This window comes from Macrobrachium nipponense, chromosome 19 (assembly GCF_015104395.2).
Source record: "Macrobrachium nipponense isolate FS-2020 chromosome 19, ASM1510439v2, whole genome shotgun sequence".
NCBI classification, from domain to species: domain Eukaryota; kingdom Metazoa; phylum Arthropoda; class Malacostraca; order Decapoda; family Palaemonidae; genus Macrobrachium; species Macrobrachium nipponense.
The window spans coordinates 46,563,667-46,591,646 of NC_061088.1; the positions used below are offsets into that span (position 1 = coordinate 46,563,667).

At 34.8% G+C, this 27,980-nt stretch overlaps 1 protein-coding gene and 1 long non-coding RNA gene across 7 annotated transcripts in view; one reads left to right on the top strand and one right to left on the bottom strand.

The window, feature by feature from the left end:
* The first annotated feature begins 20,340 nt into the window (after positions 1-20,340).
* Positions 20,341-21,624, top strand: LOC135216860 (uncharacterized). Its single transcript, XR_010314947.1, has 2 exons — positions 20,341-20,531; positions 21,504-21,624. It is a non-coding gene; the product is annotated as an uncharacterized LOC135216860 (long non-coding RNA).
* A 951-nt stretch (positions 21,625-22,575) lies between these two features.
* LOC135216826 (uncharacterized) overlaps positions 22,576-27,980 on the bottom strand; it is a 15,717-nt gene continuing 10,312 nt past the window's right edge. For 4 of the 6 annotated variants that reach the window (XM_064252367.1, XM_064252361.1, XM_064252345.1 and 1 more), the window contains one exon: positions 22,576-24,426. In XM_064252367.1, coding sequence (XP_064108437.1) covers positions 23,061-23,993 — 933 coding nt within the window. In that variant the 5' untranslated portion in view covers positions 23,994-24,426 and the 3' untranslated portion in view covers positions 22,576-23,060. Of the gene's footprint in view, positions 24,427-26,794; positions 26,960-27,980 lie in introns of all 6 variants that reach the window. The other 2 variants (XM_064252353.1, XM_064252338.1) reach the window with 2 other exon arrangements.

Genomic DNA, 27,980 nt, shown 5'->3' on the forward strand with positions numbered 1-27,980 from the left:
ATTTGGTCAATCCATCTGATTTCTTCCGAGTTGTTAGCCATGGCTGTATCTGACTCCGTCACTCAGTCTGAAAATACAAGAAATGTTAAAATGAAAAATAACTTAAACGAAACTTAAGTTAATGTACTTGGAGATAGGCTATAGCAGAAAACTTTATAACTTTCCATTTGTTCTGTTGAAGGGGTGTTCTAATTTCAGGAACTGTGTTGTACACAAATATCTTTTCATGCTCATGTGTAAATACATCTGCAGATATAACTTTTCTATTAATGACATTAGCTAGTTTTGCTTAGGCTATTAGGGTAACTGAGAAATATGATTTACTAAACTTGCACAAGACACATTCTGTGACTTGAATGGTTTACACTTATTATTCTTATCAAATATGAAAGAGGCATAAAATGCTGTGGAATACAATCTAATTTAAAAGTGTAGAATGATTAACCTTTGAAAAAGACAAGTTTTCGAAAAACATCTGTCAGATATTGTGTCTTTTAAGTATAAGTGGAAGAGCTAAAACTTGTAATGTAAGAGGGGCTGCGGGGTGGCTAACGAGGTACACTACCCTGAAACACAAACACACATTTATGATTTACTTTAAATAAATTCAGTTTAAATACAAAGTGGATATGATCACATGTAGGTAATGAGAAATCTAGTTATTTGTAAAATTGGGTCTGGAACAAGGAACTGTATTACCTGTTGACATAGAAGACTATGGTAAAAAATGAAGGATAGCTGTTAACTGAGAAAAATAAATCTTTTATTAAGACTGTTTGATGAGACATACAATATGAATGAAAGAGAACATGAGATTTCTAAAAGGTTGCACGGTGTTAAATCTTCATTTTAAGATTAATTGTCTACTCATGGCGATTGTCACAATGAAGTCATAATTTTTTACCCCTAATTTTTATAGGTACGTTGCCCGATATTTTCTTGTTACCAGCCTTACTATTTATATTAGTTTTATTTTTACCTTTCATTTAATCTTAATGTTCACAGCAAAAATTTTTTATTATTAGATTAAAGAAAATGTTCATTAAATGCTAATATATATGTTAAAGTAAAAGAAAGTAAAATCATTACAGTAACAATAAACTAATACTTTGAACAGATAAAAACTTTCTGATGCCATTCAACGAATATTGTGTAATGAAGTATAACAGAGAGAGAGGGAATATTCAAAATACCGTGAAAATAATGAGAAAGAGAAAGAGACAGAGAAGGAGAGAGAATAATCAGATTATGTATAGTGAAAATAACGAGAAAGAGAAAGAGAGGAAGAGAGAGAGAGAATTGAGTTTGGTCTATGAGCCGGAATTTGATCAACAAAATCTTAGTCACAGGAAGTTGAATCATAACACCATCGCAATTAAAATCTTAAGACTGTCATAAAATCATTGACCTGTGACTTTGCACCAAACTTACTCAGCTTCTAGCAAGAATGTAGCTCCGCCTCCAGGAGGTGGTATTAGCATGTTAAATTATTGACTCCCCCTGGAAAAGGAGGAATTAACATGTTAACCCCACCTAAAAGGGGATGGGGGAAAGATAAGGAAACACCACTCCACTAATCAAGAATCCAGTTGGGCGGAGAACCAAGATCTACACCGCCTAATGAGGTGGTGCCGAATTCGAACTGAGGGTGGCTCAATTTGAGATTGACAGAAGAAGCTAGAGAGGACTGGCAGCCGTCGTTGAGTACAGAAGCAGAAATATTGCCAGAGTCCAACAATAGATTTATAAGTTTTGTAGTTGTACTTGTAACTCTAATTCTTTGCACAGTAGACAAAGAAACTCTGCTGTTCGTCTCATTCAACTTCTCCTGGGAGACTAAGACTTAGCCCAGTAAGATTACTAATCCAGAACTAACATTAAGAAGAAGCATAAAGTTAAAAACCAGACTGCAGAACGCATTATCAAGAAGAAGAAGCAGGTAAGCGATCATATAACTCGAACACTCTACCTTACAAAAACACAGCACGTAAAATTGGTGCACCACTTAACATTTGGTGCCAGGGTTGGTGGATCCAGGAGACGTAAGGTGCAGTGAAGATAGTTAAAATAAATACCCATTTTGAGTTACAACTGTGATACCAATCGACGAACAGAAATTAGAATTAATAATGAGGGCGAAGAATAATAGTGATCGATAAAATCCTGCTTGAGGACGTAAATGAAATGTGCAATAAAAGACTATACAACAGCGAGAACAGTTTCGTTTTCCCCTCGAAGAAAAACAAGATGTAGTGTATGAAACGAATGAATAATAATGTGCGCGACGCAAACATAACATCATCGAGTTGAGACGTAGTACTGCAGCAGCCGAGAAAAACTCAAACAGATTTCTATAAATAATCTGTTAAAAGTGGACGAGTGTATTGCAGATGAACGAAAACACATTCCCGTTAAAGAATCAACGTTACTGAAGAATTTTCGACAAGGACGGATCTTTGATGAACAACGAAACGAGAAACCAGCTTCAGTCAAGATTGATTGTGAAACACAACAGGTAAATTCGACAACGAAGCAAATGCTATCAAAAAAGCAAAACGAACGAACAGACGGAAGTGTGCTGAAGCTGATTTTTTTTAATTCTCTCAATAAGAGTGTGTGAAAAGATTACGTATTCTTTCTCTTAGAAATTATCAAACTTTTTTTTAATTCTCTCTCAATAAGAGTATAATGATTTTTCAAAATTAATTTTTGTATAGCTAGGAAATCTTAGTAGTTTTTTACACTCGTTTGGTGATATATATGATTTTGTATACTTATATATTTGTGTCCCATTCATTTGAATAGTTTCTTTTAACAGGTTGTGCACTTCGAGTTAAAATAATTTTTTTTTATTATATGTATGCTAGTATACTTTTTTTTTTTATATGTATGCTAGTATAGTGCATGATAATTTTTTTTATGCTGTTGTGCATAGTGAACTATACATATAATTTTTCTTTGAATATTGTGTTGTGTATCATTTTGTTTGACTAATTATCGGTGATACTTTTATGCCCAAATTTCATATATGATTTTTTATGCTATTATGTAATGATGAGTAGCATATGTGAATAAATTTTGTTTTTGGGAAATGCTTAAAGAATTTAACGAATTTCTCGACACAGTCAGAGATAGCTCATACAATTTAAGACCAACACCAGACAGACGCAGTAGAAACCCAGTTCCAATTTCACAAACCTAGGTAATTAAGGGAAATACTAACCCTACTAACACCAATAACAATTATCATAACAGTGCCTATAATACTAATAATATAATTACTAATAGTACTAACATGTTTCGAAACAGAAAAATGAATCAGGCAGCTGTAATAACACAAGTTACACGTTTCTGTGGACAAGTTGAAGCTTCCAATCCAGACAAAAGTAAACTGGAAGCATATACAGTTAATCATTGGCTAGCTGATGCTGACAGCCGCATATCTTCAAGGGGAATAACAGATGAAAGAGCTAAAATTAATGAAGCCTTGCTCTTCGTTAGTTCAGAACACGGTGATGCACATAAAACTTTGAATTCAGGTAGTTTCAGCAAATTAACTAAATATGATGAATTCAAAACAATTTGTTTGATGCTATGGGAACCCGTGAGTAAAGAGGATACATTATATAAAATTACTAAGTTCCTAAATCCCCAATATGAATCCATTGCAGAGCTCTACGCAAATATTGAAAATCCCATAGACAAAATAATAGAAGACTTGAAGTCCACAAACATCACCATTGGAGATAAGACACAGTTTGGTGATGATGAAAGGGGATTAGTTATTGTAAGACACATCTTAAACTACTTGGCACATGGAACCATATATAATGCTCTTGGAGAAAAGGAAAAGAAGGCCTTTCGAAAAATTAAAATTAATCCCAAGAATAATAGCCTTCAAACATTAAAAACAATGAAATAAGAAAACAGAAGGTAGACATAGATTTTCCAAGGAAGACAGAATTATTCAAGGAATGGTCCACCCATGACATATAAGCCTGGTTAATCTTCAAACATAAATAATTCAAGTCAAGAAACTATTCAGCTCAAGGAGCAAGACCAAAGGCAGCATATGAAAATTGCGGGTATACAAACCATTCCACTAATGAGTGCAGAAAGCCTAAAAGCTGTGCAATTTGCAATATGGTTGGGCATTTAACTAAAAGCTGTTGGTTCAATAATAAGGGAACCAATAAGGAAGTAATAGAAGTAAATAACGGCCGTCCAATTCCACAGAACTCTTCAAGCCAGTGACAATTAACCCTTTCACAGAAGAAAGAAAATAATTCTCTTCAAGATGATAGAAGAGAAAAAGAAGAACTAGTTATTATGAAAAATGAAAGTTCATCCGCATTTTCCTACATAAATAGCAAAGAAGTAGTTTTCTCCATTTGTGAAGATTCCAATAAGTGGAAAGAGATGTACTGTACTAATAGATTCAGGCAGTACAGTGAATATAATAGATAAATCAACTTTAACCAGATATTTAGGCATTTCAGAAACTCTGATTCAGAGTCAAATAAAGTTATAAAAGGAATAGCGGGTAAACAAATTAGAAGTCTAGGAAAAGTGAACTTGGAAATAGACCTTTTGTCACACAAATTTGTCGGAAGTTTTCTAGTTCTAGAAGACAGATTTTTCCCCGCATAAGTATTATTCTCATTTGCTTTAATGAGAAGATGTGGTATAATCCTAGACTGCAGTGAAGGAAAGATTAGCCTGAAACAGGATAATCAGAAGAGCGTATGTTTTGTGCTTGATGAAGAAAAGCCTCACCCAAATCTGATCAATTTGTCTGAGACAGTTTCGACAAGCGAGAGAGAGACATACGAGAAAGGCAAGATAAAATAGAAACTGATAGAAAAGAGGAATTCCCACCATTACAGAATACATAATCAATGAAATGTGCACATATAGATGATATATACTCAGATTTAAGTAATTACTCACATATAAATAATGGTGATCACCGAAACTCTGAATATAACGAAAATCAAGATGTCTATTCAGATACACGTACTGATAACTGTAGCAATGTAGTAATAAGTTACGAGAATGAAGGGAAATTACTAAATGAAGTATTGCTATTAGCTAAAATAAAGAAATCAGATATAAATAGTATAATAGAAGTGACCTAAGAAACCACTGAAAATGCAGAAATTTGTTATTTTTCAGACATAGAAGATGAAGAGACATGTTGCGTTAGCACAGCTGATGATAATAAAGTGCAATTTATACTCAATAGAGCAGTAACTTTAAATCCAATAAGCTTAACAAAAATATATTTAAGAGCAAAAGAGAACGTAAGGGCTAAAGATGTCCTATTGTTGAACGATGAATTGCCAGATTTTGTCAGAATGCATAATTCACTAGTCCACATGAATGGCGATAATTGTGAAGTTTATGTCCAAAACTATTCAAATAACAAACTAACACTATACGCAGCCACTGTCTTTTGCATAGGAATACCTATTAACAAACCTTTACTAACAGTAGAAGAAAAAGCATTGTTCTCTATAAATGGCCAAAACTCTCAATAAATCAGGAAGTAAATAAAACAGATTTTCCAGAAAATAGAAACAAGTTAATTCATGTATTAGAGAAATACAGAAATGTAATAGCTGTAGAAGGATATAAACGAGGAAGAACGAATGTCCTACAACATAAGATTATGTTAGATGATGGAGCCAAGCCATTTTTTATTCCTAATTACAGATTACCAATAAGCCAGAGACCCATAGTTGATAATTTGATAGAGGAAATGAAAAGAGATGGAGTAATAATTCTTTCTAAATCTCAATATAATTTTGCATTGTTGCTTGTTCCAAAGAAAGATGACAGTTGGTAACTTGTAATAGATTATAGAAAATTAAACTCCAACACAGTTCCAGTATGCCTATGCCATTAATTCAAGATATGTTAGCCCAATTAGGAGGGGCTACCGCTTTTTCATCCCTGGACCTTCTCAGTGGGTATTGGCAACTACCTCTAGATGAAGAATCCAAACAATTCACAGCCTTCAACACACATAAAGAACATTTACAGTTTGAAGCAATGCCATTTGGACTCACATCAGCTCCTTTAACGTTTGCTAGATTAATGTTACAAATTCTAGGAGACAGAAAATGTTGCAGTATATTTAGACGATGTAATCATTTTTAGTAAAGATTTATAAAGCCATCTCAAAACATTAGAATTGGTCATAGAAAGATTAAGAATGGTAGGACTAAAAATTAAATTAAAGAAATGTCAGTTCCTCATGAGGTCATTAGAATACTTGGGTCATGTAATTAGTGAAGACGGACTGCACATGCAAGCAGGTAAAATAAAGGCAATAATTGATTATCCAGCTCCCACTAATTTGAAAGCATTAAGGAGATTCTTCGGGATGGTTAGATATCATAGACCTTTTATAAAAGGATTTGCCACCATCGCCAAACCTTTGACAGAATTAACCGAAAATGATGTTGAATATGAATGGCAGAATGAACAAGAAACAGCCTTTCAAACATTAAAGAGCAAAATGACTTGGAACCCTGTTTTGGTCTACCCAGATTTTTCAAAAGATTTTATTTATCTTATGAAGCCTCGAGTACAAGGCTAGGAGCTGTATTGTTACAAAAGGCCAAAACTAGAATGAGGGCAGTATACTATGCCAGTAGAGTTTTAAACTCAGTAGAAAAACACTATTGTACAACCGAAAGAGAGAGTTTAGCTTTATTTTGGGGTTTAAAGAAATTTAGACATACTTTTAGGTCATAAAGTTAATGTGCTTACTGATCACAAACCCAATTGTGATTTGTTTAAAGGGAACTTTCACTAACAACATGAAGTTCAATACATGGTTCCTTAGTGTATTAGAGTTTGTCCAGAGTTCAGATATATTCCAGGGAAACTTAACACCTTGGCACATGTATTATCCAGATCTCAAGAAGAAACAGAAAAATGCATTACCACAAATACCTTTTGTTTTAGTTGTCAAGTGGTAGAATTAGATTTAGAAAGAGTGAAAGTAGAATAACATAACCAGAAATTATTTTTGGCCACATTGTAGTGAAGATGCCAAGAACTTTGTACAAAATTGCGTTCTTTGTAGCCAACATAAAGGTAACGTAAATCCAAAAGCTCCAATTGAAAAATATCCATCAGAGTTAAATCCATTTCAAGTAGTAACTATGGACATTTTGGGTCCATTTCCAACAACTATCAGAGGAAGCAAACAAATACTGGTCTTCTTAGACTATCTAACTAGATATGTAGAAATCATACCTGTAAGAAACAGAGATGCAGCTACAGTAGCCGAAGCTCTTAAATCTAGAATTATAACCAGACATTCATGTCCTCAAGTTCTTCCATCTGATAATGCTGCTGAATTTACTAGTGATCTCTTTAAGAAAATATGCGAATTTTACGAAATAAATAATTGTCAAATAACAGCTTATAAACCCAGCTCAAATGGAGCAGTAGAACGAACTAATCGTAAAATAAAGGATATCCTGAAAGCTTTAGTAAAACCACATACAGAAGATTGGGACTTAGCTCTTGAAGAGTACAGTTCACATTGAATAATACTGTAAATGAGACGATAGGAGAATCTCCTCATTATATGCTACATGGCTATAAGAAAAGAATGCCAAATACATTATTAGATGATGCAACACCACTAAGACATACTTATAACTATGACTATGTTGCATGGAAAACCAGACGTACTTACTAGACTATCATGCAGGCAAGAGCTAGACTAAAAGACGTACATAAGACTCAGACATTACAGTGGGTACTCATATTTATGTTCAGAATCACGTACCAGAAGATCCAAATGTTAAGGTTTCTCTGAAATTCACTGGACCTGTAGAGTAATAGAAGTGTTTAAAGTTAAATAAATACAGAGTAATAAATGAAAGTGATCTAAGGGAAAAGGTAGTTCACTAGAATCATGTAAAGGTAGTGAAAACAGATCCATGGTCTACTAAAGATACAGATAACATAAGGAAGAAAAATACTGTAGAAAATCCAATTACAATGAGGTATGATCTAAGAAACAGAAAGAGGTAAAAATGTGTGTATATAGCCATATGTAAATAGTGTTGGACTGAAAACATCATAACTATGATGAATATTGTCCAATTTATGTGTCTATACAAAAAAAATCTGATTAAGTCTAATTTTTGCGGAGGCAAACATGCGGCTCATCATAGCACTAGTTTTAATTGGACTTATCTCTTCAGAAGTGAAGATAAGAAAAGGTGCCCTGTTAAAAAGACATGGAAAAGTCAAAACGATCAAGGACCTTGTAATGGTTAGTATAGATATTTCTATAGTGCTCAAACGTGAAAGTGAACTAAGAGAAATCCAAAATGGTATTAAAGCAATCCTACAGAAGGGTGATAATAACTGTCATGTCATTATTGGAAAAGTAAAACATGAACATAGATAACATACTGAGAACAAGGTCCAAAAGATCCCTCTTACCCTTCATTGGAACTGCTCTAAATCAGTTGTTTGGAGTTGCTACCGAAGCAAATGTAGAACAAGAAAAGGAAAGAAATGACAGACTGGAAAAGTGGGCAGCCGCAAGGGGTACAGTGATAAATAAATTGATTGCCTCTCACAATCAAAATGCAGAACAAATAGAAAAATTTAAAGTCTTCATAAGTCAAGTAAATCAGAATGTAACAAAAGAACTCAATAAGATAGAAAATATACAGTTTTTGAGCCCAACACTAATCACTCCAAAAGAATTAGAAGACATTATTAAGTTTTATATAATTGAGAAGCATTGCACACCTTTAGTAGAAGATATTTTCATGTACTATAATTTGATAAGTGCCAAAGTACTCCATGACACAATTATTTTAGTTCTACCTTTCAATACAAAAATTTCAAATGTGCTAGTTTCTGTATATCCCTATCCTATGTATATTGAAAATCAGATAATTATTAGAAGGGCCTTAGTACCCATTTTCCAATGGAAGAACATGGATTAATGTTAGCCTTTTTAACTGTTGAACAATTCAATGAATGTGGTGCAATTTTGAAGGAAAAAGAGTATATGTGTGATATTGATAACTTAAATAAGACTACCAATGATCATCCCTGCATTCAAGAGTTGATTTTAAAACAAAATAAAGAAAAGAATGTGTGTACACAGTCATTTAATAAGTCATTTGAAACAACTATAGTGAATGACGACATTTTCTTATTTGCATTACATACTGTTATAACCATAGTCACTTGTCCTAATGTCACCACCCAACTGAAATTTAAGAATATCAAGTTTTTTCAACATTATGTAATTTAATTATACCAAATCAAGTATACAATAAAACACACCTTTTCACTGAATACCATTTCAACAAAAATATGCCATATAAGAATTACAGATTTGCAATAGAAGAGTTTAAATTGTGTCAGCTAGAATTAAAGGAACTTGAGACCTTGAATTATGTTGATGACTATTACTTGTATACGAAACAGATAGCACCATTTCTTTCATTTGTAAATCTGCTGATAATAGTAGTCACTATTAGCGAGGCATTTCATTATCATAAAGATACAAGGGATACTGACAGAAATGAAAAGAAATGATCCATAATTAACATTTAATATCCACATCACTTCTAACATTTTTTTTTTCAGATATTGTATTCTGAAAAAATCATTTATTATACTTATGTTTTAATGTATTTTTAATTAGATATACTTATGTACTTGTATTGTTTAACGTTTAGTATGATTTTTTTTTTTTTTACAATTTATTATTACACTTGGCCTTTCTTCCAGAGTTGGGAGAACACTTTTGATGTGGATTTTATTGTACTCTTTAATAATTTATTAGTATATGTATGTGTGTATATATATATTATATATTATATATATATTATATATACATATATATATACTATATATATATATATATATATATATCTATATATATATATATATATATATATAGATATATATATATATATATATATATAATATATATATATATATATATTATATATTATATATATATCTATATATATATATGATATATATACATACAATATTACGTTATGTACTAAGATTATTAAAGAGTACAATAAAATCCACATCAAAAGTGTTCTCCCAACTCTGGAAGAAAGGCCAAGTGTAATAAATTGTAAAACCGGCGCCTTTTTGGAATACTATACTTATTTCTGGAATCTGTGTTTTATTCTTTAGAAGTGTTTTTTTGTGTGTGTGTTACCATTTCTTATTTTTCTCATTTTGTTGGTGAATTTAATCTTCTTATTCACTGTGTGTTTTGTTTTGCCTTCACAATTTGTTTGATTAACTTAATTGTTTTCATTAATTAATCATTGCATATTTAATTGAGGGTAACACTTGTGAATTAATTTGCTTTACTTTGAATTCTTTTCAAATTTTAATTGTTGCTAATAGTTTCAAATTTACTTGAAGAATTTAATTTTTTGGAGTAATTAATCTTCTAGATTTTTGTGATAAATTAATTTTGATTTAATTTTACTTAATAATTAATTCCATAATTAATTAAATGTGTTTTTTTTCAAGTACTTGTAAATTTCCCTGAGATTGTGAATTTCGCTTATAAATTTTGAGTTTAATAATGAGTTTATTTTTCACCAGTATATTTAATTTTGTTTAGGTAGAAATATAGAGTGGTAATTGAGCTGGTTTCCTTCAATTTAATTGAAGTGAGTTAGAAACAGGGAAATACTTAGACTTTTGGAACCAGGGCAGTACTTAGACTTTTGGAACCAGGGTAATACTTAGACTTTTAAAAGTTGTTGATGGAGTGATGCCCTTTAATTTAACTACATATAAGATTACCTCACACCTGTTTTAATGAACTTAGTCTGATTTTCTTGTATGATTAATAAGCTTTTAGAGTATTCAGTCATATTTTATCTGTGATGAAAGTTCATGTTATTTTACGATTGGTAAGTGTAGTAACCAGATACTTGGCACTTGGTCACAATGTATATATATATATATATATATATATATATATATATATATATATATATATATATATATATATATATATATATATATATATATATATATATATATATATATATATATATATATATATATATATATATATATATATATATATATATATATATATATATATATAATGTCTGCTCTTGCTCCAAACTTTCCAACAACAATTTAGTTTGTTCGTGTGTGCGAACACTAGAGCCTTTCTAAGTGTAATATAAGGTGCCTTGAGCGGGAAGCGGCTATTCTAGAAGTATTGATCACACGAAGTTAAACGAGGCCTGGAAGGGCAGTGCAGAAGATCCATCAAAAAGGTAAAAGACGTTTTAAGCTGTAACCGGTTTGCAGGTGCCCTGAGAGAAGCTGTGCAGTAAAAAAAAATAAATAAATAAAAAAAAACGCACACATATTATACATTTTCATTTCATGTGTGACAATTTTTTTTCTTCTGATAATTGTGGTTTCTTTTACAGATCGATTCAAATGTCACTACATAAAATGAATTCTTTGACTGAAACTTTACCTTTAAGGTTTGTGGAAAATAGAAATAATGATTAAACTGATGTGTCTTTATATAAAGAGGTAGTGTGTGACATTTTTAAGATGGTCATTACTGGTAGAGATTGTATTTCATGTTTTTGGGATTTCGAATTAATTTCCCTAGTTTTTCATGTTAGTTCTCTTTGGGGAAATGACGATTCTATTTTTGTATCTCAGAGTGTGTTTTTAGTCTAGATCTAATTACTTGATTTAGCTGCAAAGTTGCCAGTTCATGTTGGACGCCAAGGTAGGTTACGTTACCAGGTAGTGATTTCTCTCCTTTTTATTAAATATGGTCAATTACACCATTGTAACAGATGGTAGCAGTCGGGGAAGGCAATTAGGTCAATTTATTACGTTTCTGGAGAGACTGGAGGGGTGCACAGGAATTAGGAAACAATGTAGATGTTAGGAAAAGGGATTATAGTTAGTCATTGGCACTCATTCTCTGAGATGCGTTTTGGGCTGGACTCTGTTCAACGAGAACTCAGCCTTCTAAGGCAGTGTTGGGGGGGTTTAGAGATTAGGTGATCGATTGCTCTTACATGAAGATCGTCGGGAGTTTTATAGAAATCTGTGGTCGCATGTGTGATTAGATATAATTATGCCCTAATGCAATAAACAGACAGCCTCAGTGTGTTTAGGTCTCTCATATCGTTGCTTAATGAAGATGTAAGTGTTTAGTATTAATTTCAATTTTTTTTATTGTGTTAACAATTTTCCCACTTGTGTTTCATTTCTAGGCGGGATTTAAGAGACAGTTTATAAGATGAAGAAGACGGGAAAATGGTAAACAAGGTGAAATTGGGCGATTATGCCTTTTGATTTCCCTCTCTGTTCCACAAAATGGATGATGAAATGTGGAGGTTTATGTTTTTGTTACTCAGTCTTGTTTAACAATATTTTTTTTCTTTCTTTTACTATTTTTCTTATTATGTGCTACTGCGGCGATTCAGCATAAATATTGTGGTAATTGTTGTGATGATGAAATAATTTGGGTGAAATAATGTGGGAAATTACTGTGGAGTTGAGAGATATTAGGGGAGTTTTCTGGAGAATAAAAGTTTATATCCTATGGTGTTATATGAGGGTAAATGTTGTGGTATAGTTTGATTTTTGGTGGTGATGATCTTTTGTTGATGATGATTTTTGGTAGTGATCTGTAGGTTTTATGAACCAATGGAAGTGGTGATTGTGGTATTATTGTTTTTTGCGGTGGTTCTGATTCATTGTGGTATTATGGTTTTTTTTTTCTTTACAGTGGTACTGGCTCATGGTGTTATTATAGTTTTTGGTGGTGGTTTTGTTCATTGTGGTTTTGTGTTCTATGTTTTCTGGCGGTTTGTGGTTTTGTAAGGTTATATTCGCCAGTGTTACTTTAAGGATTTGTGGATGTTGTTTTGTGGTTAGCCATTTTCTGAGGTTATATCCTGTAGAGGTGGTTTTCTTTGTTGTTATATATTTTGGTGGTATTAAGTGGCTTTGTGTATTTAGCCTGAGTCAGGGTGCTTTATATTGGTGGTTATATAATGGGGGTAGACATTTTTTGGTAATGGTGCTGATCAGAGGTTATCAAGAATTTCTTTTTGAGGATTAATGAGGTTTTGTGGTATTTGTGAGGGCTAATGAGATTTTTAGGTTTAGGTGAGGATTTAATTTGTAGTTAATGGTGATTTTGGGGTTTATGAGGTTAAGTTAGTTGGACAGAGAAATGTGGCTGTTTGCAAATTTCGGGAATAAACAGTTCATTTGGTGCTGACGACGTTGAAAGGTATCTGAATGAGACTATTGTTGATGTTTTCCTCTAGATTTGGATATTCATTGGGGTTTTCTTCTTTCTGGCATTTTAGAAGATGCTCTGTTGAGAGGAATCTAATGGGGCTATGCATGGACCGATACTGTTTGTTTGTGGCGGTAATTTCTGTGTGATGCAAACTATGTTTGGTAATATGGTAAAAGAGTTTGAATCAATTTTTATTAGGGGGCATCGGCAACTAGAATTAAGTAGTATTAGTGTTTTTTTTTACATTGTTTTTTGGGAGGTGGTGTGTTATTTTTAGAGGGGTAGTAGACTTTTTGTTTTTGATATGTAACATATAAATGGGGAGTAGTTGCATATACGGAGTTTTGTTTGGTGTACTTACCAGATATGGGGTTAATTGTTGAGTTGTCAGTTAGTGATAAAAGCTTTTTTCAGTATTTTTCTAAAGGGGTCAGTGGATAGAGACCATGTCTATTTTAATGAGGAATTTCAGTTCTTGGTAATTGACTATGAGGTTGGGTGTGTTAGTTCATGACAGAAATGAGTGTGAAATTAGGAATTTCTTTTTAAAATACATAGACTTGCGTAGACTTGTCAGGGTATCAGAATTAGTTCATGATGAAACACGGACACACGATGGAAAACAACTTAAGAATCTACTACACCAGATGTATGGTCTTCACCATGAGTGACGAGATTACAGATCACTATTACTACAGGGACCGAAAATCTTAGATGGCTTGTGTGGAGTCGTCTCAGGATAATTTCTGGAGCTAACCAGGGATCTACGATACTTCTACAATGAAGGTGCAGGAAGCACTTGTATGGGAGTTCAGCAACATAGGAGGCAGTTTTGGTTCCTCCATTGGAAGACGATGAATCTACACTTCATCAAGAAGGGTGTTTATGGATCACCTACATGGGAACCACGAGGTGGTAAAAGTTCCACCTACACTTGCACATTTCCAGTGATCGCCATTATGGTGGCGATAATGATGGTCACAATGGGCGTAGCTGGGCCAGTCAAATTCGGATGTAGCCAACGGGGTAGGAGGACACCAACGCCAGAATAAATTATGTGGAACTTGGGACTAGTGCCAGCCTAGCATGTCAAGTGACACGGAAAAACAATAATAGTTAAAATTAGGGTGCAAGAGACTTTGTCGTGAACAAATTGGAATGTGTTGTGGAAAAGCTTCAAGAGCAATTTAGTTTGTGTGTGCAAACACTAGAGCTTCTCAAAGTGTAATATAAGGTGCCATGAGCAGAAAGCGGCTATTCTAGAAAGATAGATCACACGAAGTCAAACGAGGTCCAGAAGGACAGTGCAGATGATCCATCGAAAAGGTAAAAGACTTTGTTAAGCCATAAAACATTTGCAGGTGCCCTGAGAGAAGCCGAAACAGTGAAAAAAAACATTTTACTTTTTCATGTTGGGTAAAATTTTTTTTATTTTATTTCTGAATAATTGTGGTTTCTTTTACATATGGATTCGAATGTCACTACATGAATTCTCTGACTGACACTTTGTCTTTTAGTTTTGGGGAAAATAGAAATAGTGATTGAACGTAATTTTCATTATATAAAGGGGTAGTGTGAGACTGTATTCCATGTTTTCTGGTTACAATTAATTTTCCTTGCTTTTCATGTTAGTTCTTTTTTGACGAAATAAAGATTCTATTTTTGTATCTCAGAGTTTGGGTTTAGTCTAGATCTAATTACTTGATTTAGTTGCAAAGTTGCCAGTTCATGATGGACGCAAAGGTAGGTTACGTTACTTGTTGGTTATTTCTCTCCTTTTTATTAAACAGGGTCAATTGGAACCTTGAAACATATATATGTGTGTGTCTGTGTTTGTGTAAATATATATATGCATGGGTGTGTGTGCATGCATGTAGTAGTTAACAATTTATATGTTAGATTTTATAATTCATATATCCTATATAAACAAATCTTGTCCCAGCTTTGCAGACCCTCAAGTTTCAAAGCAATAATTTTAGGGCTGAGGTTGTTAGACACATGTCTATATGGTCAGTAAAGCTCATGTAGCAAAGCCCTTATTGCTCATTGGCGTTCAGCCCTCTGAGAACCTCCATAGCCAACGTTCCTGAACTACACTGACTGATAGCTCAGAGGAATTTATTTCTAAAATAAAAATATATATCCCCAGTGTGTCCACTAAACTGAAATTGGAATACTTTTATATTTTTTCACTTATTATTGTCAATGTTGTTTCTATTATGATCATTATAATTAGAATCGAAATTAACAATCTTGCTTTTAAGATAAACGTATTAGATAATGTTAGTGATAACCAAGATGTCTAGAAATTGATTACATAAAAAGAAAGGTAAGTAACTCATTTAAAGAAAGCCTCTAAAGAATAGTCTGCCTAAATGCTGAAAAGGAAGAAAAAAAAGGACATTGAAACACCAAAAGAAACACCAGACGAACACTTATGAATGATTTAGTCATCAATAACTCTTTGTTATTTTTATTGATATCTTTCCCATATTAGCGTGGTCTCTACTTGGAATGACCACCAAATCAGCACCATGACGACATGTATGGTTATGGGCAATAAGTTGGCCACTCATGCAAAATTTCTGGCGTCCAAAGTAATGCCATGTCTTGTGAATCAGCGGCATTTGTGCCAAAGAAAAGTTACCAAAGCTGCAAGAGCCAGCTGCAAGAGCCACCTAATGAGGCCAAAATTATTACGGAAGGAAAGCTCCACAAAGCGAATAAATTATCCTATTGCTCAGAGGACGAAAAGTTCTCTGAAATATTTTTTTAAAGGTAAATTCATATAAAAGTGTAAGCGAAGAAATGCCTCAGGTGATGAAACTCGAGTTGAGGATTTAATTAAGATACATAGCTACCAAAAAGGAAATATCAATTTAATATTGACATTACATTTCAATTTAGACAAGAAACCCTGCATTTACAATTTAATTCTCATAATATTCGTAACTGAAATACCCACAATTTTGATATTACCTCCTTACATTTAATAAAACTCCTTTTACTTACTGTGTAAATTAGGCCAGGTGGGGTTGTCGCCTTGTCAACCAGAACACACAATTCCCAAAACACACTTCTCCCAATAGAGTTCCCTTAACAAGGACCTCATAGTTCACCAACATGAGAAGCAACTGACTGCTTAGCCACTAATGCCATCTATTGTCCAGAGTATAAATATTTCCCTTACAATACTCAATAGAAAAAAAGTTGGATTACACAAAACAGGTGATGAGCCTCACTGCATATGTCAGTAGACGAATTTATACCATAATTGTAATCAACCAATCGTTTCGTGTATAAGAATAGGTTGTCTTTATCAATATGAATTTGCAGAAATTGTATCCATATTATTTGCAGTCATTCCAGCTACATATTTATCGTTTCAGTGGGAAATCAGAACTAACATCAAAAGGTTTAGGAGTTAGGATAAAAAGCTATACATGCTGTGATAGTTCATCGTCTCTACCTTCCAAACATCTCCTCCCTCTTCCGGCACTCCTCGCCCCACCCCGTCCTCCTCCTCCATTTCGTATGTAGTCTCTAAGGCCAAACCAATTGTATGATGATATTACGTTATACAATTTCCCTCTGATACAACGTCTTATGTAATCTGAAAAAATCACGTATAAAATCATGAGTCTCGTCATAGTTTGTTCTTAAACTTTTTTCTTTATCAGGTAATTAGTTAACTGGTAGGTAGACGTCTCCACCAATATGGCTTGACTTTGAGAATAGGGAATTCCTTCATATTTTTGAAAGTTTCTACTTCATAAACAAAACCAACTTTGCCATTTAGTGTGTCTAGTGAACGCAGGGGGTAAATGGAATCTTGCCCCGACTGCACTATGCTCACTGTGACAGCAAGAGGTCCCGAGTCCAATCCTGGGTGATAAGGACTGATAAAGGACAAAGTTTCCTCGAAAACACATCGTACCTCTGCCAGCTAATTTAAGCAGGTAATTAGACACTTGGTTAGCCAACTGCAATAGGTTTCAGCTAGGAGTTCAGAGGGAGGGTGGAAGGTGAAAACAGAGACAAAAATTAGAAACATGGTCAGTCAGCTAGGTGTGTTCCTGTCTTTGCTTACTTTACTGCAGCACCTAATTATCCATAATTCTCTTTTCTGCCTTTTGACTTAGACCTTATACAACAGTGCTTAAAGTATAATTGTATCCTTCAAACACCTGCTCCCTGATTATCTTGTGCCTTCCACTCCAGTATATAAAGATAATCCTGGGAGATCTATGTTTACCTCTAGGAAGCTTAAACAAAGGCTTGGGAAGTATAAACTTGTGGCCATCATTTAGCAAACTTTTCTCATATTTACTTTGAGATAGGCTCCTTAGAATTACATTATTCATTTGCTGCTGCATGCCATCTATCTTCCGGCAAGCTTTAGTATTTCTTAGCTTCTATTTTTGGTGAATTCTGCCTGGCAAGATGAAGATCAGTAGTTTCATCCAGTTTTGGAAACCAAAGCCATCATGCTTGATGACCATGTCATAAAGCATGATGACATGGTCACAGGAGAAACCCTAACAACTGATTTTATTACAGTGGAACCTCTACATATGAAAGTCCCTACGTATGAAAAATCCAGGTTACGAAAGCAAAGACAAAGATTTTTTTTGCTTCCATGTACGAAAATACTTCAAGTTGCGAAATGGTGTATGTACTGTAAACCAAAATTTGCCCGGGCCGCTGAGAACAATTTTAAAACTCGCGCGCCGCCAATTCAGTAGATCCTGCTGGTCAGCATCTGTCCCATCATGCCTCTATGTAAAAGCGTCCTTCGACCATTTCGTTACATCAGCGTTATCGTACACACGTGGGATTCATTTGTTCACATATATTTCGTTTGTTAACATAAATTTGTGTGAGTGATTTCGCTTTCTTTGTAGTTAGTTACTTTATCGTGTTGTGTGTGAACTTAATTACTTACGTTATTAGCCATGGGTCCCAAGAATGTTGCTGAAGTTCACGGAAAGAAGAGCATGCTTTCTATGGAGATGAAGATGGAGATAATTAAAATGTATGAAGCTGGCATGTGGTTGAGTGTGATCGCTAAGGAATATGGCCGGAATCCGTTGATGATAGGCACCATCCTTAAGTAGAAGGAAGCCATCAAAGCAGTTACACCTTCCAAGGGCGTGACAATTTTCTCCAACAAGAGGAGCCACGTGCATGATGAGATGGAGAGGCTGCTTCTTGTATGGATTAAAGACAAGGAAATCACTGGTGATACGATAACCGAGACGGCAATCTGCCAGAAGGCCAGCGCTATTTTCGGTGATCTGAGTGCCCAGGCCGAAGACGACACAGGAGAAGGGACATCGAAGGCAACCCCAGACTTCAAGGCTTCTCTGGGTTGGTTTGATAAATTTCATAAACGGACTGGCATTCATTCGGTGGTGCAGCATGGGGAGGCTGCCAGTTCGGACACGAAAGCGGCCGAAGCCTTTATAAAGACGTTCGATGAGATGACAATCAAGGAAGGCTACAGTTTTCAGCAAGTCTTCAACTGTGACGAGACTGGCCTTTTTTGGAAAAAAATGCCTCATCGGACGTCCATCACGGAGGAAGAGAAGAAGCTAACCGGGCATAAGCCTATGAAAGACAAGCTTACTCTTGTGCTTTGTTCTAACACTAGTGGGGATTGTAAAGTGAAACCCCTACTTGTGTATCATTCCGACACTCCCCGAGCCTTCAAGGCCCACAAAGTGCTAAAGGAGAAACTTCCAGTGATGTGGAGGGCTAATATGAAAGCCTGGGTAATGAAACTTTTGTTCACCGAGTGGATGAATCTGTGTTTCGGCCCGACAGTGAAGAAATTCTTGGAAGAGAAGGGCCTCCCTCTGAAATTGCTGTTGTTGTACAATGCCCCTGCTCACCCTCCTGGCCTCGAGGAAGATATCCTAGCAGAGTATTCTTTTATCAAGGTTCTATATCTTCCGCCTAACATTACCCCTCTCCTCCAGCCCATGGACCAGCAAGTGATATCGAACTTCAAGAAGCTGTATACAAAACATCTTTTCAAGAGATGTTTCGACATCACCGACACCACAAACCTCACCTTGCATGAATTTTGGAAGAAGCATTTCGATATTGTGATATGCATCCAACTCATCGATCAAGCTAGGCAGGAGGTTTCAAGGCAAACTTTGAATTCTTCGTGGAGGAAACTCTGGCCTGATGCCATATCCGCCCGAGACTTCGAGGGATTCAATGTGGGCGAACCTGATGCAGATCCAGAAACAGTTGACGATCCTGAAACTGTTTCGCAACCAGATCTTGATGAGATCGATGCACTCGGCAAGTCCATGGGGCTGGTCATCGACGAGTGGGACATCAATGACCTTCTCGAGGAGCACCAAGAGGAGCTTACGATGGATGACCTGAAGGAGCTGGAGGCCATGCAACATAACGCCGTTCAAGAAGAGTTATCTAGTAGCAACGAGGAGGAGGAGGAGGACCCTATGACAACGGCAGAAATTAAGGATGTTCTAGCTGCTTTTCATAAAGTGCAATCATTTTTAGAAAAGAGATACCCCAAAAAGGCTTACACAGGTCGTATGCTTGCGCAGTTTGAAGACGTTTCCCTGAGTCATTTCAGGAACATTTTGAAAAGCAGGCAGAAGCAATCTTCCTTGGGTAGCTATTTTTTAAAGAGGCCTTTTGTAGTAAGCAAACAAGAAGGTCCAAGTGATACGAAAAAACAGAAAATTGGAAGTGGTGAAGAAACTTAAATTTCTTAAAAAAACGTCAAGTAAAAAAGTAAAAAAAACATTTTAAAAATCAGAAAAAGGCAAAAAAAAAAAAAAAGGAAATTTATTTTTAAGTTCATCGTTGTAAGGGGAAAAATATTCTTTTAACTATTAGTGATTTATTTAGGAATTGATTCATCCTCCTCCTCTAATATTATTACACTACTATTGTAAAAGTGATTGGAACTGTGAAATGTTTTTGTTTTGTTGAGGACACGAGTTCGTGGCAGTGTAGCCAGTCCCTTGTTTTGTTTTTCTCTCACTCTGAGTATGGGAGCGCTGCCCTGAATCTTTCGTCTGCTTTTGGTAACACTAAAAGACCATGTAAGGATCACGAATGCTTTCATGTGAGGAGGACGTCAACCGGTCCATCCTTCATCTTGGCTATTTTGCCAAATTGTTAATACAAATGATTATCTATCCCTTGCAAGGTAAGCTTTTAAAGTCGTGATATTACCGTTAGTTCATTAGTTGGAACAGATCACTATCATGAAAGAACAATAGCAGACGACTATTCAAGTGCAGGGTTGCCTGCCCAGTCAAACATGATTGCAACCCCTTAACTTGGAAAATTTTCATTGTCATGAAAGATGCTTCACGTTCATTAGTTATCATGAGATTTTTCTGTGTTAGTTTGAGTTGTAACTTAGCGTTTGATAGGGTTGCAAGACGTAAAAAAAGTAGTTATAAGTGTTTTGTTTGTATAGGTTTGTATAAAGTTTGCAAATACCAGTGCCAAAAGGGTACCACCAAATGGCTGTCCTACAGGGCATCTCTCATGGAAATTTCCGCTGCCAATCATGATCTTAGACTAGGCTATACAGTTATTTAAGAAGGCCTACCCTAGACTAATCCTGTTTGAATGAGGAATTATGGCTATTTTTGGTAAATATAGTTAGGCTATATATGTATATAAATTCATGGAAAACTTAATTACATAGGACTTAGCCTGTACCCTCATTAAACTAACCTAACTTTGTGGCCTATTTTCACCTAGTCAAAAATCAGCCATGTAAACTTTGCATAGGCTATCCTTAACGATTTCTGAAGAAGCCTAGGCTAGACTATATCCTGTTAAAAGGCACCTTAGCCTAATTTTACCTCAATTTAGTTTAAGTTTTTCTCAGAAATCTTTCAGGTAGCCTTATCCATTGACATATATTGTGTACAAACATTTAGTACTGTGTGGAGTAGGGTATCAAATGATGTACACCTTACTGTAAATTAATTGATTCCAGGGCTGCTCCACGTTTGATACTTATCTTATTATGAAGGAAAAGCAATTCCCATAATCTGTATTTTTTTGAAGTCTCAATATAAAGAGTTATTTTTTTTGTAGTTTTAAACTACGCACTTGTATTGATTTCTGGAAATCAAAAATTAAATAAAATGTATATTTCCAGGGATCTAGTCCAGGGATCTAGTCCAGGAGTTCCGAAGACTAGGTGAATTAACCAAGTCCAGGAGCTAGGCCTGGGAGAAATTTAGCATGATCTACTGAGTAATAAAGAAACACGCTGAGTACCAGGAATTTTCTTCAATACCCCTAAAATGGAAATATGCACTTCAATTGCCTCCCAGTGGGAAGACATCACCTGGCCTCATCAGTAGTAAGACCCATACACACAAGGAATATCATGTAATAGCAGGTAGGACAGGCCTACCCTAATTCCCAGGCAGCGTAAAGGTCATTAGTTTTCATACCCACCGTGTCAACTATGACACAGTACCATTCTCCGACCCCTGTCTCCAGGCAAGAAGACTGACAACAGTGTATATGTATACTAATAGTATTCTTATTCTCGCGTTTCTTAATATCATGGTGTGGGAAAAATCCTCCCACGACATCGTAAAGGTAAGTGTTAATGTTTTCTGCCATTTGTAAATGTGTTTCGTAAAGTTTAATGTTAATGTTTTCTGCCATTTTTTAATGTGTTTCATAAAGTTAAGTGTTCATGTTTTCTGCCAATTGTCCTCCTCCTCTGTCGCCACTTCCAGACATCGCCTCACTCGAAAGGTAAGGTTCCACATTTTGCTATGTAGTTACGTACATGTACGTACAGTATTTCTTGTACGCTGTACACTCATACACTTTACTTACAGGTCAGTCACAGTTAGGTAAGGTATTGAATGGTCCAAATTGTTGTATTTCATTGATTAATGGTCAATTTAGCTTTATTATGAAATTTACTGTGGTATTTTTGTAGGGCTTGGAGCGAATTAGGCAATTTACATGTAAAACGTAGTTCTAGATACGAAAAAATCAGGTTAAAAGGTAGCTTCTGAACATATTAATTTTGTATCCTGAGGCACTACTGTATCTTTAATCAGGTTCAGTAATTCCTGATTTACCTTGAGGTAATGTTTATGATCTTGCAAAAATTCTTTCAGATCTTCTTATCTATTTTTTTTCATTACACATCGCATTCAATAGTTTCAAGGTGGTGACACAAAGGAAGAAAATAAAGCTCAGAATTTTTATCTGAAACATATATTTTTATTATGTTTGCATCCTGCATTACATAACGAATATTAGTAGTGCTCACACAAATAATTCCAGTAATCATAGGTATGTGATGAAACAATTTTTTGTAAATGTGCAGCCCCATGGGTATGGCTTTGTCCTTTGTACAAAAATGAACAAGGACAAAATATGCATATTCATATTGCTATGTGGGTAAAAGTGATATCTACAATACTATATAATATCTAGTGCAGCAGAAGCTATCCACACTACTTAAAATAACTATCTTACTGAATAATATGAAATTAATTTACCATATGATTGTTGCTGATGCAAATGCCTTCATGCCACGTTTGACGATAGTAATTGAATAGGAATAACTATTAAAAGCAACTTGATGAAAGTTGAAAGTAAAATCAAGAAAGTATGACTGCCTTTCCCTTCATACTTTCGGTTAAGCATCTGCCCAGCACCAACCTACATGATCTGCATTTTATTATATGTATGAAACCCTAACACCTTCATTTTCTGGATCCTCAATTATTACAGCAAATGTGACCATTTCATATGGATTTTCATTGTCTTCCTTTACTTTGTCCCAGATTTCTTTGCTTGGGGTCAAGGTTGTTTTTGGAAGCCCCATAATGAACTCCTGACTTTTTTCACTGGATCTGAAATTGGAGCTAATATCTGGCAAAGTCAAATGTTGCTGCAACTGATTAGTTTTTTTGTTCTCTTCTTTTTCTTTATTAATTTGAGTGGCGGCAATTTGAGCTGGTAATCGTAACTTAGAAATAGTCGATGTATGGCAATCTGTTCCAGCTGTAGCCCCGAAAAGAATAGCTTTGACCCATATCATGGGGTCATTTCCATAATCTCTCCAATTTTTATTACCTTTTGCACAATCTCCAATTTCGCACACAGCTGTTCTAGTTACAGAAGACACTATTCCGCCGGCTGCCCGAATCCCAAAATTAATTGCTCCTCTTTTGATGATATCTTTACCAATATTTGATACTGCAACACTAGCAAGACATTCTGTTGCAACTGCACTTCCACCCCCCATGACGCCAGTGACAAATCCAACACCAACATCAGCCCCAAAGCGTTTTCCACAAATCTTTTCACGTTTCACTGCCTTCACTAATCCATGGATGAGTGAACTGATTCCAGTTGCTGCAAGCATCCCTCCAACTATAGGGAGGGCAACGCCACCTGTCAACACAGTCACTAATATGCCTGCTGTACCAACAGCTGTACCTCCTACAACTGCAGAGACTTTTTGTGCAATGTCATGCCCTTTACCAACATTGCATTTACATGTACACGTCACTCTTTTTTTACAAGAACAAGTACACTTGTCTCCTACATTACTGTGACTACCAGTACAATTTCTGCACGGTTTACAGCGGGAATCAGAGTTACCCATGAGTATTTTTTTTTTTACCAAGGCTTAGCTTTAAAAAAAGTCAAATCTAGTATTTTCTTTTTACGGCAATAAATTTCACTATTTTTTTTCCACAGTTACAAATCTAGTTACTTCTTGCTTTCAGTGATAGTCTACAACTGTATTGATTACAGAAATTTATTACAGCTTTACAATAATGAAGTCCAGTACTTTTGTACATTGGACTAACGTAATATATTTCATTGTCATATTCTTATAGTAAATAAAATCCGTTATTACAGTATTTCATTAAACAAAGGCCACTTCTGTCTCTCAGAAATCAAGGTCCACTACTGTACATCTAAAATAAATAGGCCTACTATTTTGCACGTACAGTGATGAAGGCTGGCGGTATCTCTTCTTTAAATTACCGTCTGTCCTTTTAGCTGGCGCCAGTTGTTCTGACTAGTGGAACCTGTAAATGTAAAGAATGATCAAAGTATTAATTGCAGATGAGATCCTCTTCTAGACAGGTTTAATTAAGCATATGGTTATTGTATGTAAAACTGATTTCTATTTCTACATTGTTTCTACTTTTAAATCTTTTTCGAAAAATAGACATGAAGCTGGAAACTGTAGCTTAAAAAAAGTTAACTTGGTCACATTTACGTGTTAGAAGCAATTTTATTTTTAGTATGTCTTCAGATTGTGTTTTACAACAAATCCAGATGGGATGACCTATTTCTGACTCTTTGGTTTTCAAGATTTTGGGCTACTTCAATATGGCGGTTGTCCATGTCCTTACTTTCACTCATAACATAGTCAAGTAGCACATCAAATGAAAGATAATTATTCAGCAAAGAATGTAGCAGATATATAAGTTCTAAATGTCATTCATTTCAGTCGATACTAGACACATTTTAGACTCATCAGTGCTTGTACTACGATATGTTCTTTCATTCAGATATAAGCATCAAAATAGGTTTCATAACAACTTGTTATTGACAACTGACCTTTGCAAATACGATTAACATCAAGCACAATGAAATTAAAATGAAATAATGATGCTTGTATGATAATCATTGCCATGAGATTACAAACCATTGTGCTAACATTCTTGCCTTAGACAATCCTTTTATAAAGAGCAGGAATAAAAATTATCCCAGTGACATGCAATACACTGTTGAAAATGTAATGTACCTTGGATATTAAAATAACTGGAAGGATACTCCAAAGGTAAAAATGAAAAAATGTAACCACCCAGCTGTTTTATATTTATATTTATAAAGGACAGAAAATAAGCACACAATGTCAAAGCTTGACATATTTTAACAAAGAAAGGAAAAATCAAGACATCATAAACAGAACAAGGCAAGATTTATTGTGCCATCATCCCTAATTTCTTTTCCTTTACTTATGTATTTGCATGAGACACTGTTTTTAGAATAAACATTTCACTTGGAGAATATACAATAGAAATGCAGATTCCTAAATCCAATTGCTAAAAAATTAAAATGATAAAATAAAATAAAAGAAAAGAGTAAAAGAAAATAAATAAGAAAAAATAAAATAATAAGCAGGCAGCATTTGCAGGTTCTGTGATGCAACAACACCTGAGGTAGTAATCAAAGATGAGCTCTCCAATAAGCCAGGTAAAATCTCCCAGGTAATCACTAGAACATCTAGTAAAACATCACAGCACTGGGATGAGGACCTCGATCTTCTCATGTATGTACTTAGCTGTACACCATATGATTCCACAGGGGTATCTCCATTTGAGCTCTTGTTCGGTCGAAAACCAAGAACTATATTAAGTTCAGTAAAGGAGAATATTTTGCAGAGGAAGCCAGAAGAAACTACGAATATTTACCAGTATCTAAAAGCTTTAAAAAAGAAATTTACTTACATTTATGATATTGCTGCTACTAATTTAGTTTTTTCTCAGCAGAAGATGCAACACATATACAATAAGAAGGCAAAACTGAAAGAGTTCAAAACTGACGACCAAGTTTTAGTGCACCATCCTATTCCTGGAGCTCCCTTACGAGAAAAATATGCTGGACCTTATAAGATACTTCGTAGGACCTCTAAAGTAAACTACATAATCAGCACTCCAGACAGAAAACGACCAACTCAGTTAGTTTATGTAAACCTCCTTAAACACTATATCACTCCACTCAAAATGGCGAGTCTTAATATTGCTTTAGTGATAACCAAAGCTAATACAGAGGAAACAAAGGTACTTAACCTGACTTCAGATGATGAATCTTCTGATGGTGATGAAACCAATTTCATTTTATTATTTAAGGATTTTTCTAATAGTTAAATTTTAAAATCTTTAGATGCTTATCTTTCTCACCTAAATGTACCTAACAAAACAAGCATTGACAAGACTCTTACTAAAGTTTCCAGACATTAGTACTGATATTCCTAAGTGTAGCTCTACTGTCCACCATGACATAATGTTTGAACCAAATACCACTCCAATCCGTCAACCTTTCTTTAGAGCCACAGGAGTTAAACTAGAAACATTGAAAAGGGAAGTTTAGTATTTATTAGACAATAATTTAGCAGAACTCAGTACATCGCCTTGGGTTTCACCATGTATATTTGTCCCCAAATCTAATGGGCAATTCAGACTTTGCACTGATTATAGGAAATTAAATAAAGTGACTGTTAAAGATTCCTATCCACTTCTTAGGGTTAATGACATTCTAGATAATATTGGTAATGCCAAATTCTTAACTCAAATCGATTTACTAAAAGGATATTATCAGGTATCACTGACTGATAAAGCAAAGAAAATCTCTTCGTTCATAATGCCTTTTAGTCTCTTTTCTTACTTAGTAATGCCCTTTGGACTCTGTAATGCACCTGCAACGTTCCAGCGCATGATGGCAGAGATAACTAGAGGTCTTAAAGATGTCTTTGCATATCTCGATGACCTTGTGATTGCCAGCAAGACCTGGGAGGAACATCTTCGTACCTTGGAAGAACTCTTTCAACGCCTGCAAAAAGTCGGGCTGACAATCAACCTTGCTAAAAGTTCTTTTGGTCCAGCTAAAGTAGTTTATGCTTTCCTAAAAGTATCATCTAATAAAAAAGGGAACTTAGCATAAACATTCAATTTAGGAACATTAAAATTTGTAATTCTTAGGGAGAAGTACTTGTCTAAAAGCAAGCGAAGTGTCTTAAAGACCAGTTCAGATGGGAAGCAGTTTTCTTTAAAATATTTGCATAAAAAGGCGATCTCATCTTGGAACAGAAACCAATCAGAAGTTAGCGTAAGAGCCCTGTGGAGGAGAGTAAAAACAGAATTAATTTTAAAATTAAAAGAACAGAAACTATAAAAATTTGACCCTAAGCCCGTGAACGTTCTTTTCCTAAAAATCATGGTGTTAAAAAAATTGTTTTGTCTTAAAACAAGGACGTCTAAAAAAGAAAGCTGATTTTCATTTTCTTTTTCCAAGGTAAACTTAACGTTGGAATGTTGTACATTTATAAACTCAAGAAAGGAATCAGCATCATAATTACGTCTAAAAAGGGCAAAGGTATCATCAACATACCTTACATAGAAAAGGGGGCGGCAGGCTAAGGGACAGTCATCTAAGAATTGCTCCTCCAGGGTGCACATAAAAATGTTGGCAAAAGTGGGACTGAGAGGACTCCCCATCGCAATGCCATCAACTTGCTTGTATAACTTACCATTGAAAATAAAGGCTGTGTCCTGCACAGCCAAGCTTAAAAGAGTCTTAAAAAACGCTTGCTTTTAGACAAGTACTTCTCCCTAAGAATTACAAATTTTAATGTTCCTAAATTGAATTTTTATGCTCAGTTCCCTTTTTTATTAGATGATACTTTTAGGAAAACATTTTCCCAACATATCCAAAATAAGTTTGGAGCTATTAAGGTTCATTTGATTCCCATTAATCCTGTTACCATTGGGTCATTATTCAAGTTTAAAGATCGTTTGTGCCCTTATATGTCCTCCGGGTGTGTGTATAGCTATAATTGTCCTAAATGTAATTT